At 41.4% G+C, this 16803-nt stretch overlaps 1 protein-coding gene and 1 pseudogene across 1 annotated transcript in view; one reads left to right on the top strand and one right to left on the bottom strand.

The window, feature by feature from the left end:
- Nucleotides 1-10870, bottom strand: part of LOC129022557 (Down syndrome critical region protein 4-like) — a 67685-nt pseudogene extending 56815 nt beyond the window's left edge.
- A 226-nt stretch (nucleotides 10871-11096) lies between these two features.
- LOC129022559 (Down syndrome critical region protein 8) overlaps nucleotides 11097-16803 on the top strand; it is a 35195-nt gene continuing 29488 nt past the window's right edge. Inside the window, exons 1-2 of the mRNA XM_054468805.1 lie at nucleotides 11097-11216; nucleotides 11918-12017. Of these exons, the coding sequence (XP_054324780.1) occupies nucleotides 11938-12017 (80 nt within the window). The 5' untranslated portion in view covers nucleotides 11097-11216; nucleotides 11918-11937. The remainder of the gene's footprint in view (nucleotides 11217-11917; nucleotides 12018-16803) is intronic.

Below are 16803 nucleotides of genomic sequence, written 5' to 3' on the forward strand. Positions count from 1 at the left end.
AAGCTTGAGAAAGCACTACAACCATGCAACTAAAAAAAATAGCACATGCGACACTCTCACTTACGAATATAGGTGCAAAAATTCTAAAGGAAATTCTAATAAATCAATTTCAATGCTAAATAAAAATGAGACCGTACCATTTTAAGTAGAATTATTCTAGGTATGCAGACTCACTTCACACTAGGCAATCTATCAGTTGAATTGATATAGCTACAGTTCAAAGGGAAAACTACACAATTATTTCTACCCATGCTGAAAACACATTAATAATTAAGATACACTTAAAAATTAATAAGCCTTTTTTTTAGAGTAGTTTTAGCTTTACAGATATATTGAGTAGAAAATACAAAGTTCCCATATACTCCCTCTCCCTACCACAGTTTCCTCTATTATCAATATCTTGCATTGATGTGGCACATTTATTATAATTGATGAGCTAATATTGATACACTATTATTAACTAAAATCAATAGTTTACTTTAGGTTTCACTCTTGGTATTGTACATTCTAGGGATTTTGACAAGTGTATAGTGATGAGTACCCACCACTAAACTATCTTATGTAATAATAGTTTCACTGCCCTAAAAATCCCCCTTGTACTACCTATTCATCTCTCCCTGTCCTCCAATCCCCAGCAACCACTCATCTTTTTACTGTCTCCAAAGTTTTGCCTTTTCCAAAATGTCATAGAGTAGGAATCTATGTAGCCTTTTCGGATTGGCTTCTTTCACTTAACAACATGTGTTTAAGCCTCCTCCATATCTTTTTGTGGCTTGACAACTCATTTCTTTTCATTACTAAATAGTATTCCATTGTATGGATGTGGATGTACCATAGTTTATTTGTTCAGTCACCTATTAAAAGACATCTGGGTTGCTTCTAAATTTTGGTAGCTAAGAGGAAAGCTGCTGTAAACATTCATGTGCAGGTTTTTTTTTTCTGTATGTAAGTTTCTAATTCATATGGGTAAATATGAGGGAGTGTTACTACTGAGTAGGAGTATACCTAATTTTGTAAGAAACTGCCAAAATCACTTTCCAAGTGGCCATACCATTTTGCATTCCCACTAGCAATGAGTAAGAGGATCTGTTGCACAACATTCTCATCAGCATTTGGTGGTGTTTATGTTTGGGATTTTGGTCATTCTAATGGGTGTGTAGTAATATCTCGTTTTAATTTGAAAGTCTCTAATGATGTTGAGCATCTTTCCATACGCTTATTTTCCATCTGTATATCTTCTTTGGTAAGGTATCTGTTGAGATCTTTTGCCTATTTTTTAATTGGACTGTTTCTTATTGTTGAGTTTTACGAGTTCTTTGTATATCTTAAATGCCAGCCTTTATCTGACATGTGTTTCACAAAATCCTCCCAGTCTATGGCTTATTTTTTCATTCTCTGAACAGTGTCATTTGCAGAACAGAAGTTTGAAATTTTAACAAAGTCCAACTTATCAATTTTTTTATGGATTGTGCTTTTGGATTTAAGAAGTCATTGCCGAATTCAAGGTCACTGAAATATTCTCCTATTTTACCTTCTCAGCATTTTACAAGATGTATTTTTAATTAAAAACAAATAGACGCTCTGAATCAGTCATGGTCCCTACAAGGATTTTTAATAGAAACTGTAAGGAAAGGACAACTTATAATGGGCGTGGCAAGGTTAAGGAAATATATAAGGGATAATGCTTGCAACCATGATAAGCTGTCATCACCCAGGTCAAAAGGAAAAAAGGGAGGAGCTAGTGCTGGGACCCAGTGTGGAGGCTATGGTGAAGGAGCTATTATTGTGAACTCCACTATCATAGGCTTCATACCTAGGCAAGAAGAGTGTGTAGTCCTGATAAGTTGATAGATATAAGACAGGGGGCTGGGCGCGGTGGCTCACGGCTGTAATCCCAGCACTTTGGGAGGCTGAGGCTGGCGGATCACGAGGTCAGGAGATCGAGACCATCCTGGCTAACACGGTGAAACCCCGTCTCTACTAAAAATACAAAAAAAAAATCGCCAGGTGTGGTGACGGGTGCCTGTAGTCCCAGCTACTCGGGAGGCTGAGGCAGGAGAATGGCGTGAACCCGGGAGGCGGAGCTTGCAGTGGGCCGAGATCGCGCCACTGCCCTCCAGCCTGGGCGACAGAGTAAGACTCTGTCTCAAAACGAAAAAAAAAAAAAAAAAAAAGGAGCCCTAACTGGCAGGAACAGGAACAAGGATGGCGGAGAGCCATCATTCTAAGAAATGGCTGACAAGCCATTGTTCTTAGAACTGGTTAACCAACAACAACCCACTTGCACAACACCCTGTTCCCAAATACCTTGTTTCGCACATAGACCCAGCAGCATGATCCTATCAGCACGTACTCTCTCCAGCACAAGCCTATAAAACTTCCCTCCAGCCCCTGACTCTTCGAGACATCCTCCTCTCTGCTGTGCAACTCATTGTTCTCTTGCAATGTATCTTCGCACTTTCTACAATAAATCTGCCTTTCTTTATCCATGACTGTCTTGGTAAATTCTTTCACTGCCTGCAATGCTGGACCCAGCCAGTCACACCAGCAGCATTTTGATGGTCCATACGGAGACCTCTCCCCTATTCACCGTTTTTTCTCTTCTCCAGCTCCAACCTCTCAGTGGACAGCATCCAAGCCTGGAGACATCTGATGGCCCCCCACTGCAGCTACTCCCTGGTGGACCAGAAGGTCCCAGTGGAAAGACGTTTGACCGTCACTGCCCGATCGAGTGAGAGTTTAGAGTTTACTTTCCTTTCCCGTCTTCTGGTGGGCAAACTCTAGTATCCCTCTGGCAGCTGATGGCAACTGGCCAGGGCCACTCCCTGGTGTAGCCTAAAGGCCAAGGAGTGAACCAGGTTTGGCTGCCTTGCTTGGAATGGAGGATGGCTCTCTCCTAACCCTTCTGGTCAAAAGTCCCCAATCCCTACATGCAACACAATAGGCAGCGGCAGCTTGACCAGGGCAAACGCACACACATTTTGGGGAACTCAGACCCCCTCCTTCTCACTCTAAATTTCTCCTGTGAAGAAAGCCAGCCATCCTTTTCTGGACATTTTAAGCAAGATGATCCCAAACAGCACCAGAACAGTGAGTCTTCCCTCAACCTTTTCCCCTTATACCTGGATTCAGCACCCAGTATAATTCATACCTGGACTGACCTGAAGCTGCTCACCCTGTGTTCATCCATCCAGTGTAAGGCTCTCATGCTGGGAGGTCCTTTCCCATAGGTGGGATGCCCCCTTGGAAAGTGCCTCTCAAGGCTCCTCAGTGGACATAAGTGGAACCCCCTTTCCTTGGCTGGAGGCCCCAAGAGAAATTGTGGTTTGTGTCCCCAGTAGACATTCTTTTCCAATCCCCCCATGGGACAAAGCTCTTCCATTCTCTCAGACTCACCGCTGGGCTGCATTCTAAAACATTGGGATAAACTTGACTCCCAGACTCTCAAAAGGAAACATCGAATTTTCTTGTGTAATACAGCATGGCCACTTTATAAACTTCCAGATCAGGAATCCTACTGGCTTCCAAATGGGACCTTTGCCCCCAATAGTATTTTATAGGTTGACCTCTTCCATCATAATTCTTCTAAATGGCTTGAGATTCCTTATATCTGAGGTTGTGTAACTCTTTCTAAGTTTGCTCTCCCCTCCCTTACATGGTTCCTTCCTTTACTAGGACAGCTGCATTTATACTTCTACTTCTCCTCTTCAGTCCTTTGTCTCTTTAATTTACTGATTAAATTTGTTTCTTCCAGAATGTAGCAATTCCACAGCAAACTCCTAATGATGCAAGGATAGCAGCCAATCACCCTCAGAGAACCCCATGAATCTCCTCTAGACTCACTGGACATCAATTCCATATTAACAAACTCTTTCTTCCTGAGTTCTATCCTCCAGCAGCATTTAATAGATTAAGTCCCATAACTCAGGACAATAACCCACAGGGTCCTCCAACAGACCAACAATCACAGGTAGGGCCCACACTGTGCCCACAGTCAGCAGGAAGCAGTTGGAAGATAAGACCTCCATACCAATGCCAAAGATTTGTCATTGTTGTTCTGTCAGCAGGGAACATGGAGTCCTGGTAAGTTAATAGATACAAGAAAAGGGCTCTAGCTGGCAGGAACAAGAATGAGGGTTGGGGAGAGCCACTGTTCTAAGAGATGGCTGACAAGCCATTTTTCTGAGAAACAGCTAACCACAAACAACCTACTTGCACAACATCCTGTTCCCAAATACCTTGTTCCACAGGTAGCCCCAGCGGCATGACCCTATCTGTACATAGCCTCTCCAGCATAACCTTATCAAACTTCTCTGTTGTGCTGCCTGTTGCTCTCTTGTATCTTTGTACTTTCTCTAATAAATCTGACTTTCTTAACCCACAACTGTCTTGGTAAATTCCTTTACTGCCTGTAACACTCGCCCCAGCCTATCACACCTGTGACAGATGGAGAGGATGAAGTACCTTTACTTCTCTCACCTCACCCTCAATAGCATGCCAGTGACCCTCGCTGGCCAAACACAATCAGAGGGCAGCCAGCAAGGGAGTCTGGGGGCTGCTGTCTGCATGGGCGATCATCCTGGGGCACAGGCAGAGCCAACATGAGTTGGCTATCCCTGTGAGAGAGGGCACATGAAGCACGAGGACCACAGCTTTTTGTGTAACCAAAAATTAGCGTTCCACACTGTAGACTCTTGCAGACCAAGGGTCAAAGCTGAGCTCTAGCACTCATTGGAAAGTTGATGTCTTTAAGCCTCTGCATTTTATGTGTAATTAGGATTAATAACAGTGCTACATTATAGATATTAAGATGACTATTAAATGTTTGTGAAGTATTAATGAGTGCTCAGTAAATGCTAGCTGCTATCACTACTGCTGCCACTACTATCAAGACTACTACTATCATTACTACTACTAATATCATAACTACTACTGTCATTACTATTACCACTACCGTTAGTACTACCACCACTATCATCACTACCATCACTACTAATACTATCATTACCACTACTATTACCATTACCACGACTATCATTACTACTACCACCTCCACCATTACTACTACTGCTATCATTACTACTACTGCTACTATAATTACTACTCCTACTCCCACCCTTACTACTACTACTATCATTACTACTATTCCCACCACCATTACTACCATCATTACTATTCCCACCGCCATTACTACGACCATGACTATTCCCACCGCCATTACTACCACCATGACTATTCCCACCGCCAGTGCTACCACCATGACTATTCCCACCGCCAGTGCTACCACCATGACTATTCCCACCGCCAGTGCTACCACCATGACTATTCCCACCGCCAGTGCTACCACCATGACTATTCCCACCGCCAGTGCTACCACCATGACTATTCCCACCGCCAGTGCTACCACCATGACTATTCCCACCGCCAGTGCTACCACCATGACTATTCCCACCGCCAGTGCTACCACCATGACTATTCCCACCGCCAGTGCTACCACCATGACTATTCCCACCGCCAGTGCTACCACCATGACTATTCCCACCGCCAGTGCTACGACCATGACTACTATTCCCACCGCCAGTGCTACGACCATGACTACTATTCCCACCGCCAGTGCTACGACCATGACTACTATTCCCACCGCCAGTGCTACGACCATGACTACTATTCCCACCGCCAGTGCTACGACCATGACTACTATTCCCACCGCCAGTGCTACGACCATGACTACTATTCCCACCGCCAGTGCTACGACCATGACTACTATTCCCACTGCCAGTACTACTACCGCTGTCGTTACTACTACTACTATTTACTCCTACCATTACTACTACTACCACCACCACCATTACTACTACTATCATTGCTACTATTACTACTGCCATCATTACTGCTACTACTATTAGTTTAGTCATTATTATCAGAGGCGAGGAGAAGCAGGCAGCATAACCAGGAACATAAGTATTATTTCTCAATATGAGACAGAATCTCTATATTACATTAATAGCCAAAGCCATACCCAGCAATGAAATATTTACATGTTCTCACTAATACCAAGAACCAAATAACCAGAGGATTGCTACCATCATTATCACTGAATGTTCTAGAAATTTTAGCCAACATATTAAGATATGCAACATTAGGAAAGAGAAAAAATTTACCTTTTTTGGTTAACATTTACAAAATATGATGGTTCTCTGCCAAGAAAATCACTCCCCCATTTAAAAATTAAGTGGTTAAATGTAAAATGAATGTATAAAATTTAATGGTTGTTCTGAAAACTAGGATAAAACCATTCATAATATTTAATGAAGATAATTTTCCACTTATAATGGCAACACAAACTATTAAGTGCCTAAATAGCTTTATATAGAATTTTGCAAACAATATAAAGGCTAGTAAAAAATAAAAACAAAAAAACTTATAACTACATTAAGAAAGCTGGGCACAGTGGCTCATGCTGGTAATCTCAGAACTTTGGGAGGCTGAGGCAGGAGGATCGTTTGAGGCCAGGAGTTGGAGACTACCCTGGGCATCATTGCAAGATCACATTTTTACAAAAAAAAAAAAATTAGGCAGGCATGGAGGCATGTGCCTGTAGTCTGTCTACTTGGGAGGCTACAGGTAGCTAGACTACAGTAATGGTAGTAGCAGCAAAAATGACATGAGAAAAATGTCAATTTTTTCCAAATTCATTTACAGGGTTAACACAATTGCACTTAAACTTCCACTGAGATTTATTATTAAATGTGTTCAAGTAAAACTAAGATTCATCTAGAAGAATGAATTTATAAGTAGAGCTCAGAAAAAAATTTTTAAATGCAAAACAGAAAAGATTAACCAGTGAGATTTGCCCTGTTATATATAGAAACATAACACTAATATAGACAAAATATGTGGTTTTGGCACAAGAATAGATTATTGGAACGATGAAATGAAATAGAAACTCTGGGAAAAGAATACATACATTAATATAATGAAGTAAACCTAGACATGTATTCTGACACATTACCCCCAAAGAAATACCAGGTGGATTAAATATTTAAATGTCAAAAATAAGCCACCATAAAAATCTTACAAGAATATGCAGCAGAATATTTGTGTATCTCACAGTGAAAAAAGGGTTTTACAAGTATAAAGGTAATACAAAATAGAACAGAAAATTGATATGACAACATGAAAGAAAACCTTTTATATTTCAAAAGTCAGCTTTCAGTTTTTCCCAGTAACAGCCATTGTTTCTAACCATGGGGTCTAAGTTTCCAGGCTTGTATTGGAACAGGATTAGAAAAGGAATTATACTATACATTGGGTGATTGTGTCATCAACCTCTAGGATGATTTCTTCTTGGAATGAGACTTAAGATACCATAGTTCTACTTCCATTGTGCATTGATACATTAAGTCATTTATAACATTTCCCAAAACTCCAATCCGGAGAACTTTCTCTATCACCAGGGCATTGCTTTTGGAATTCAGGGAGGTCTGAGTTCTGGACGGGAATGGGAGTGAGATGGTCCAGCGAATGGTAACAGTCACTATTATTATCCTTATTTTACAGAGGAGGAATATTCTGCTCCTTTATGAGCCAACATTTACTTTCTCTGAATTAAATGTTACTGGTTTCTTATTTATAGAAAGCAGAGATTGACTGGGCACACTTTCCCCCACAGTTTCCAAGACTCTGTAATTATATGCAAAATAGTAAAATTAAATTCAATCTAGATGAATCCATATTTCAATAAGGATATTAGTGACTTAGGTCTAAAAATTAAAATTAGACACGTTAATCCTGTCATGCTTTCCATTCAAATGTTTTTCCTAAACAGCAACAACAACAAAAACCTGATTTCCTAATAGTCCATTTAGCTTTTATTTCATGCTATTTACAAAGTTTAGGCAACATAAATGCACTTTATGCATATCTCTGTCCCATATCTCAGTCTAGATAGTTGTCTAGACAACCTAGATAATGATGGGAAGGCTGAATGGCAGAGCAGAAAAACCATGTCTTCACGGTGTGAACTATTGAGAGTAAGTATCATCTCCACCACTTAACAACTGTGCAACTCTGGGAAGATGTGCTGGGCAAGCCCTTTCAGTCTTGTAGGCTTACCCAGTAGTCAGGATTTGTTGCAAGAATACAGTGCCAGCTGTGCTCCAGCCACTGCTCTCAGGGTACTGTTCCCTTTCTCTTTATATGTTCTGATATTTCTCCCATAGCTACCAACCAGCCCATTCTTCCAGTCTTTCCCTGTTCAGATCCTAATGGGAGAGAGTTGATGGTCTTAGATAGTCACCATAATCCCTTTTGAGCAGAGATTTGTTGTAGAAGCCAGGCCACTTTGAAGGACACAGGCTGCCTGATATTCTGGCTGCCCTTGGGTCAGAAGTCATCCCTGGTCAAAGTGGTGCCACTACTTTCTCAATGATTGCTTAATTCCCCCTCCTTCAACATGCTTTAGAAGGCAGCGTTTCCCTTAGAGGAGCACAGTGGGCAGGGCAGCAACAGTGGATGACGTGCGTATTACGGCACTGCTGGGTATCATCATAACCAATGTGAACATGTGGATTGTTCTTACAATGTGCCAGACATCTCATGAAACATTCAACGTTTCTTAATTCACCCTCACAACCAGAATGAGGTAAGTGTTGTTGTTATTATTTGATATTTTATAGATAAAGAGAAGCTTACAGCACGAAATAACTTTCTCCAAATGATAAGATCAGTAAGCAGAATATTCTTTTTTTTCTTTTTTTGAGACGGGGTCTCGCTCTATCGCCCAGGCTGGAGTGCAGTGGTGCCATCTCGGCTTACTGCGAGCTCCGCCTCCCCGGTTCAAGCCATTCTCCTGCCTCAGCCTCCCGAGTGGCTGGGACTACAGGTGCCCGCCACCACATCCGGCTAATTTTTTGTATTTTTAGTAGAGACGGGATTTCACCGTGTTAGCCAGGATGGCCTGGATTTCCTGACCTCTTGATCCGCCCGCCTCGGCCTCCCAAAGTGCTGAGATTACAGGTGTGAGCCACCCCACCCGGCCAGTAAGCGGAATATTCTACTGGATTCCAGAGTTTATGCTTTTAGCTATCAAGCTATACTCTTTCTCACTATATTTCCCTGAGCTTTGGTTTCCTCATCTATAAAATTGGAACTGCACTGCCTGTTTGCCTTTAGAGCTATAGGCAATAAATGTTATGCATTTATTATAGTAAATAACATAGAGCAAAGCACGGAAATTCAGGAAGTAACGAAGAGCAATCATAAGAATGTCTATGTGGTAAATCTAGATAAACATTACTTGTATACATAATTACAGTAGTGCCTTTAAAACACGCACCGATAGCACTTTAATAAGTCAAGAATGCATGTTGCACCAATTAGAGAAAACACCAATTTTTTAAAAAATATATAAATAACAAGCTAATAGAAGAAATGTAATTAGAAAAATTTAAATAAACCCAAAAACTTTAAGGAAGGACAAAAAAAATCATAGAACAGAGAAAATAGGAATCAATAGTAAGATGGTAGATTTAACCTTGAATTACAGTAAATATAAACAGACTAAATATTCAAATTGAAATATAAAGCTCATCAGAGAAGGTAATAATATCAAGCAAAGCTAAACAACCTGCTTACTTTAAATATAAAGATATCGACAGGTTGAAAGTAAGGGATGGTAAAACTACTATGCAAAGCAAAAGTTACAAAATCAAAGCAAAGACTGGCTCGTTTCAGAATAATCAAAGTTTCAGGTTTAATATGAAATAATCGTAAATTTGTTTATACCTAATAACATAGCCACAAAATAAAAATTGACAGATAAACAATCATGTTAAGAGACTGTATAAGCCAGATTTCTCCAGAAAAACAGAATCAAAAGGATATATACATTAAGAATTATATTAAGAAATTTATTTTAGCATATTGGCTTACATGATTGTGGGGCTGGCAAGTCCAGAATCCGTAGGAGAAGCTGGCAGGCTGAAACTCAGGCAGGAAATGATGTTGCAGTCTTTAGGCAGAATTTTTTCTTCTCTAGGAAAACTCGGTTTTTGCTCTTAAGGCTTCTAACTGATTGTATAAGGCCCATTCACAGTATGAAAAGTAATCTTTATGTAAAGCCAACTGATTGTAGATGTTAACTACATCTACAAAATACCTTTGCAGCACTACCTAGATTAGTGTTTGATTAAATAAATGGGCAGTAAAGGCCGGGCGCAGTGGCTCACACCTGTAATCCCAGCACTTTGGGAGGCCGAGGCAGGGAGATCACTTGAGGTCAGGAGTTCAAGACCAGCCTGGCCAACATGGTGAAACCCCATCCGTACTAAAAATACAAAAATTAGCCTGGCGTGGTGGCGGGCACCTGTAATCCCAGCTACTTGGGAGGCTGAGGCAGGAGAATCACTTGAACCCAGGAGGTTGGAGTGAACCGAGATGACGCCATTGCATTCCAGTCTGGGCGACAAGAGCAAAACTCTGTCTCACCACACACACACAAAAAAAGGCACTAAAGCCTGGCCCCCATGATGACACAGGAAACTAATCGTCGTGGAGACTTTATCCACACTTTTGAATATATGTTACATTTCAATATTAAAAAAAACACACACACAAAATCATAAAGTAAACAACAAAATTAAGCTGAATGCTTCGTAATTGCTGGATTCCCTGGGAAGCTGACTGTGAGATGGAGATTAGCGTGCAGGACATTTCTTACAGGTTGTTCTTGGGATCAATACCTGTGGAGAGGAGAAGCTGAGGCAGGATCAGGAAGCGGGGAAGTAGAGTGCAATGCTGGTGAAGCGGCATCACTGTCTGGGGTAAATATCCGGGGTTCATCATCTCTCGTCAAGATGATTAACGACATGGACACATATGGGCGAGTTAAGAAGCGGAAAGTTTAACAGGCAGAAGAAAAGAGTGAGGAGACCAGCTCTCAGACATCCTTAAGGGAAAGGCTGGCCCGTGACTGACGGCAGCAGGTTTTACGGGCAGGCTTGAGGAGGCGGTGTCTGATTTATGTAGGGCTCAGAGATTGGTTCGTCCAGGGGTGACGTTTACGTAGCGCGCAGGGAAGCCTGGTCACCCCACCCTAATCTTGTTATGCAAATAGGCTTTCCACTTGGCCGTCGCCGTCTTGTCCACTCGTTTCTGTGCACATGGCTGGCAAAAAGAGAAGATGGAGCTGCCATTTAGAACATGCCTAATCCCAGGTAGTGTTTTTTGTTGTTGCTGTTGTCGCTTTTTGAGTCGGAGTTTTGCTCTTGTTGCCCAGGCTGGAGTGCAATGGCGCCATCTTGGCTCACCACAGCCTCCACCTCCTGCGTTCAGGCGAGTCTCCTGCCTCAGCCTCCTGAGTAGCTGGGATTACAGGCGTGAGCCACAGCGCCGGCCCCAGGTAGTACATTTTTATTGGCACAACTGCCGGCATTCGCCTGTGCAAGTTTTCAGCTTGCTTGTCTGTGTCTGCAGCTCGATTTTCCAGGTTGCTTTTTGTTAGAAAAGAAAATGATTTGGGGGCTGCTTTTCATTAAAAGGAAAACCTTACTGAGGACTCCCATACCCTCACTATCTGCCTAAGTACTTTCTTCTTAACTCCTATATCACTGGGTCAGCAGCAACCCCAATCAAACCTCGAGGGAGACGGGAAGATGGGACGATCTATTAGAGCTATGCTGAGTTGAGGCAAGAGGGCCGACCTTTATGGATTGCGAATCAGTGACTCATTGGAAGTGGGGCAACCTGGAAGGAAATGTGGCTTTGGGTGAAGAAGCTGTCTTCAGAGGAGGCAATTTCTGTGTATCTGGAGGGGCAATTGTTAGTGTTCCCCTGGACTGAAGGGTGAATTATGGAGAATGGAATAGAACGGTTTGTTACAATGATTTGGTTGATGACTTATTTCCTGTTTCCTTAGCTTCATCTTGCTGAGCAAAAATGAAGGAGCCTGGACCCAACTTTGTTACTGTGAGTAAGGGTCTTCATTCATTCAAGATGGCATTTGTTAAGCGCCTACTGTGAGTAGATGATCTCCTGTCAAAGACAGTTAACAAATCCTCGGAATATTGCTTCATGTACAGTTATTGGAGATGAGTAACTCACATTCTCTTAATTGTAATGGTTCCTTGGAAAGTCATCGTGGGAAATGAAGGCTGGCTCATACATTTTCCCAGACAGGAATTTGGCTGCCAACAGGGAATTCTAAACAACTAAAAACTCCAGATGATGAATGCACAACATAATGATGGTTAAATTAAAAAAAAAAAAAGAGCATGGTAATAAAATTTCCATGAAATATTTTGTGTAAGCGCAGATAATCATTTTCTTTGTAGAATTCTTATTCTTAAACAATTTAGAATACTTTGTTCTTTATAATATATGATGGGCAACTATACTGTGATTCTTCTGAGTGACTCAATTCTCTTTTTTTTTCACATTTAATGACTTTGTTTCTCCTAAGTGCATGCACAGATAGTGTATTAATCAGGGTTCTCTGGAAAAACCAGAACGAATTTATTATCAGGTACTGGTTCATGTGATTGTGGAGGCTGAGAAGCCCCATGATCTGCTCTCTGCAAGCTGGAGACCCGGGAAAGCTGATGAAGGTCAAAGGCCTAAGAGCTGGAGGGCCGATGGTATAGATTGCAGCCCAGGTCTAAAGGCCTGAGAACCAGAAGCACAGAGGGCAGAAGATCAATATCCCAGCTCAATCAGGCAAAGAGAAAAAGTCCTCCCTTCCTCTCCCTTTTTCTTCTATTCTGACCCTGGATGGATTGGATGAGGCCCAGCCACATTGAGGAGAGCCATCTGCTTTAATCAGTCCACCAACTCAAATCCTGATCTCTTCCAGAAACACCTTCACAGATACACCCAGAAATAACATTCACCTGGTTAGGAGCATCCCGTGGCTCAGTCAAGTTGACACACAAAACTAAGCATCACAGATACACATCAAAGTTAAATAATATTAACACAGACTTTGGTAAGCTGTATTTTAAAACACAGTAGGTTAGTGAGTGTGGTTTAAGAGCACTAGATGAAAACCACATATAAGGATGTTTTTGACATTCTGTGTCTGACCCTTTAGATTCCCTGGCCCCCTCCCCACCATGTTCTGAACTCCAGAACACTGACCTCTATGAACAGCCCCACCTGGGCTCTGTTACCCTCTGGCTTCCCATTGGCCCATGGAGGCACAGTGGAAGTTGGGGCAGGAGGACAGAATGGTTGAGGTACCAATGCTCCTCTCCAGGCCACAAGTCGGCAGGGGCTACATTCCTGTGTGAAGCTCACTACCCCTCAGTCGTCTCCTCTAGCTCTCTGTGGGGTCTGGTGACCTCTCTCCTTACAGTCCCATCAGCCCTAGGGGAGGTGATAGCTCTCCAGGGAGTGCTGCCCATCGGTGTTTCAGTGTCTCTTGTTGGTTCCCATAGCCCCACCCACACCTGTGTAAATAGCCCTTCATTAACCTCAGCTCAGTGGCCTGGTTTGAGTGTACCATCTGTTTCCTGCCAGCACTCTGACTGATAATAGCATTTTTGATATAGGTCTCCATCACATGTATGTACCTTTTTGTCCTCTGTATTCCTCATTGATCAGAGTTATAAATTTTCTCTTCCTGTGACACTAAATTGCCCTTAGTAAATCTTATTGACCCTAAAAGTCAAAGAGGGCAAAATCAGAGCTAGTCTCAATTTCTTAAAGTGGACATTATACAGAAGGTTAGGAAATATTAAATACAAGTATTCACATATGTGTTCCCCCCGTCAAGCTAATAAACATACATATGTGCTTTTTGAAAACCAGTGTAATCCCAGGTTGTCTCTGGCTCCTAGTAGGTGCTGATTAGAGCAATGAGTTCCAACTTGGCAGTTTTTGTAAACTGAACGTGAGCTGTTAACATCTCTGCATCAACTCGGGTTTCCTTTTGCTTTTGTTTAAATTGAAGTTTTTCACTTAATATAAGATTTAGAGATTTCTGTCTCAGAGCTCGCCAAAATTTGCTGCTTTTGTCTACGCTTGTTTTTAATCTTAAAAATTTAGATTTACTTAATAATTCCAAGTATGAACATTAATGTTGCTTTTATTTTCCATTTTACTGCGCAGGAGGAGGGGAACAGATACCAAAATTCTGATTATTTTACTTCCATTGTTAATCCACATGAGAATATAAGTCTTCTTGTGTACCTGGAACTTAAAAAAATTGGTTTCAGCTACTCGGGAGGCTGAGGCAGGAGAATGGCTTGAACTCAGGAGGCGGAGCTTGCAGTGAGCCAAGATTGCGCCACAGCACTGCAGCCTGGGAGACAGAGCGAGACTCCGTCTAAAAAAAAAAAAAAAAAAAAAATTGGTTTTTAAAAAATTATAGTAAAATATACATAACATAAAGTGTATCATTGTAACCATTTTTTAAGTGTACAGCCTAATGGCATTAAGTACATTTGCATTGTTGTGCAGCTATCCCTACCATCCACCTCCAGAACCTTTTTTTATCCTCCAAAATTGGAACTCTGTACCCATTACACAATAATGCCCCGTTCTCTTTTCCTGTAAGCCTCTGGCACCCACCATTCTACTTTGCCTCTAGGAATTTGATTACTCTAGGTACCTCATATAGGTAGAATCATGCGGTATTTGTCCTTTTGTGACTGGCTTATTCCACTTACCATAATGTCTTCAAGGTTCATCCATGTTTATTAATAGCATGTCTTGGAATTCCTTTCCAAAATTTCTAAGGCTGAATAATATTCCATTGAATGAACAGACCACGTATTGTTTTTCTGTTCATCTGTTGATGCAAACTTGGGTTGCTTCTACCTTTTGGCTGTTGTGAATAATACTGCTGTGAATATAGGTGTACAAGTATTTATTCAATCTTTGCTTGCAGTTCTTTGAGCTATATATGCAAAAAATGGGATCCTGGATTATACAGTAATTCTATGTTTAATTTTGTGAAACCACCATATTCTTTTCTGTGGTGGCTGCACCATTTTATATTCCCAATAGCAGTGCACAAAAGTTTTTCCACATCCTTGATAGCACTTGTTATTTTCTGTTTTTTGTTTTGTTCTGATTTATCTTTTGACATGGAACATTCTTATACATGGTTACAGATCCATCCATTATGGTGGTCTTCATCAAGTTAGAGGCTGCAAAGCATCCCTATCATTCATTCTTCTAGGGATAAAGGCATTTGTAAAATATCGAATTCAATAACACTGCTAAATGTCTTAAACTTTGTGTGTGGGAGGGAGTAACTACTGGATTTTATAAGTGCTTATTACACTTGAAGATGACACATTTCTTTTCTATTGAACATTTTAAAGAACAATTTAATTCATCCCAACTGATATTTTCTGAAGGCCACTACGTACCAGGTTCTGTTACAGGTGAATGGACCCATCAGTGAACAAAACCTTAAAAAAATTACAAATCATTTGGAAATCCACTATTACAGTGGCTTCTTTAGGGATGATACTGTTTTCCTATATGCTACCTAGGAAATGTGCTTCCTTCCAAACTTACTGTTATGTCTCAAGCAATTAGTTCGTGGCTCAGAAGAAACATGAGTGAGAGGCGCTCCTTCTACAGCCCTTACTTTGTGCTTGTCTCTGGCACGCACCACTTTCGACCTTGTCATTTGTGTGCTTGTTTTATTTTCTTACAAGACTTTGAGTTTCTTGGGAGAGGATTTCATCCGTATTTGATTTTCTACAGTTATCTGCATCATTTTGCATATAAGCATTTAAAAGATTTATTTCATTTGCTGAATAATAATGAACATGGCTGTTTTGTATTCTTTTTATGAGATGGTCAGTCACATGCAGCCATGGAGGAGACACAGGGGAGGCTCAGGAAGACAGTGTATTATACTCACAGGTCCTACAAAGAGGAGGCACGCCACGCCACGCAGGACCACAGGGGAAAAAACACCAGAGTGGTCAGGAGGCAGGAAGCAGGGGCTCAGGAAAGCATTCAAGCAAAGCCTTTACTGAGGTTTCCTCAGGGAAGGCAGGTGAGCAGCTTAGGATGGGCTAGTTTGAATCATCCTGGTGGGCTCTAAGTTCTAGGGATGGTCCCTAGTTGTCTAGTACCCAGCTCTGGAATGGTTAAGGCAGAAATTTTAAAAAATAAAAAATTTAAAAATATATATGTGTACAATATCATACACACATATATACAAAATAATACACATATATTGTGTTTGTGTGTACACACACACACACACACAAGTTGCAACTCCATGCTAGGGAGAATGGTGATTCTAGACATCCAGAACTCCAGAATGATGGTGAAATAGGTAAACCAAGTCACCTCCCCACCTGCTCCTGACTCGGGCGGCTCCCTCGATGGGTGAGGGGGTTGTTGGTCTGCACTTTGGCGCCCTCTAGGTGAGAACACTGAATAGGCCATTCTGGTCTCATTGCTGCAGTTTGTATTTTTCATAGGAAAAAATTAGCAAGCTGACCTCTGTTTTGGAATGCCTCAGAAGCTAGAATGGAAGCCCACTCACTCTCCTACAGCACCCCTTTACCCCCACACACCTGTCTTTGCTAGGTAATAAGCAGATGCGGCTTGCAGACACAAAGCGTGAGTACGATTAGTAAATTCACTTTGTGAAATGCAGCTCCACCTTCCTTTAATTTGGCCTTAGGGATTGTTTTGCTATTTTATGAGTCTGTATGTAATTAGTCACAATTAAAATCTGAAGTCTCTAAGTATTTTCACAGTCCAATTTCATCTGAGGCAATGAAAAATAAATAACTCACAGTGACTTTATTACTTCTGCTTCTCAGATTTGGA

The sequence above is a fragment of the Pongo pygmaeus genome, chromosome 22 (assembly GCF_028885625.2).
Source record: "Pongo pygmaeus isolate AG05252 chromosome 22, NHGRI_mPonPyg2-v2.0_pri, whole genome shotgun sequence".
NCBI classification, from domain to species: domain Eukaryota; kingdom Metazoa; phylum Chordata; class Mammalia; order Primates; family Hominidae; genus Pongo; species Pongo pygmaeus.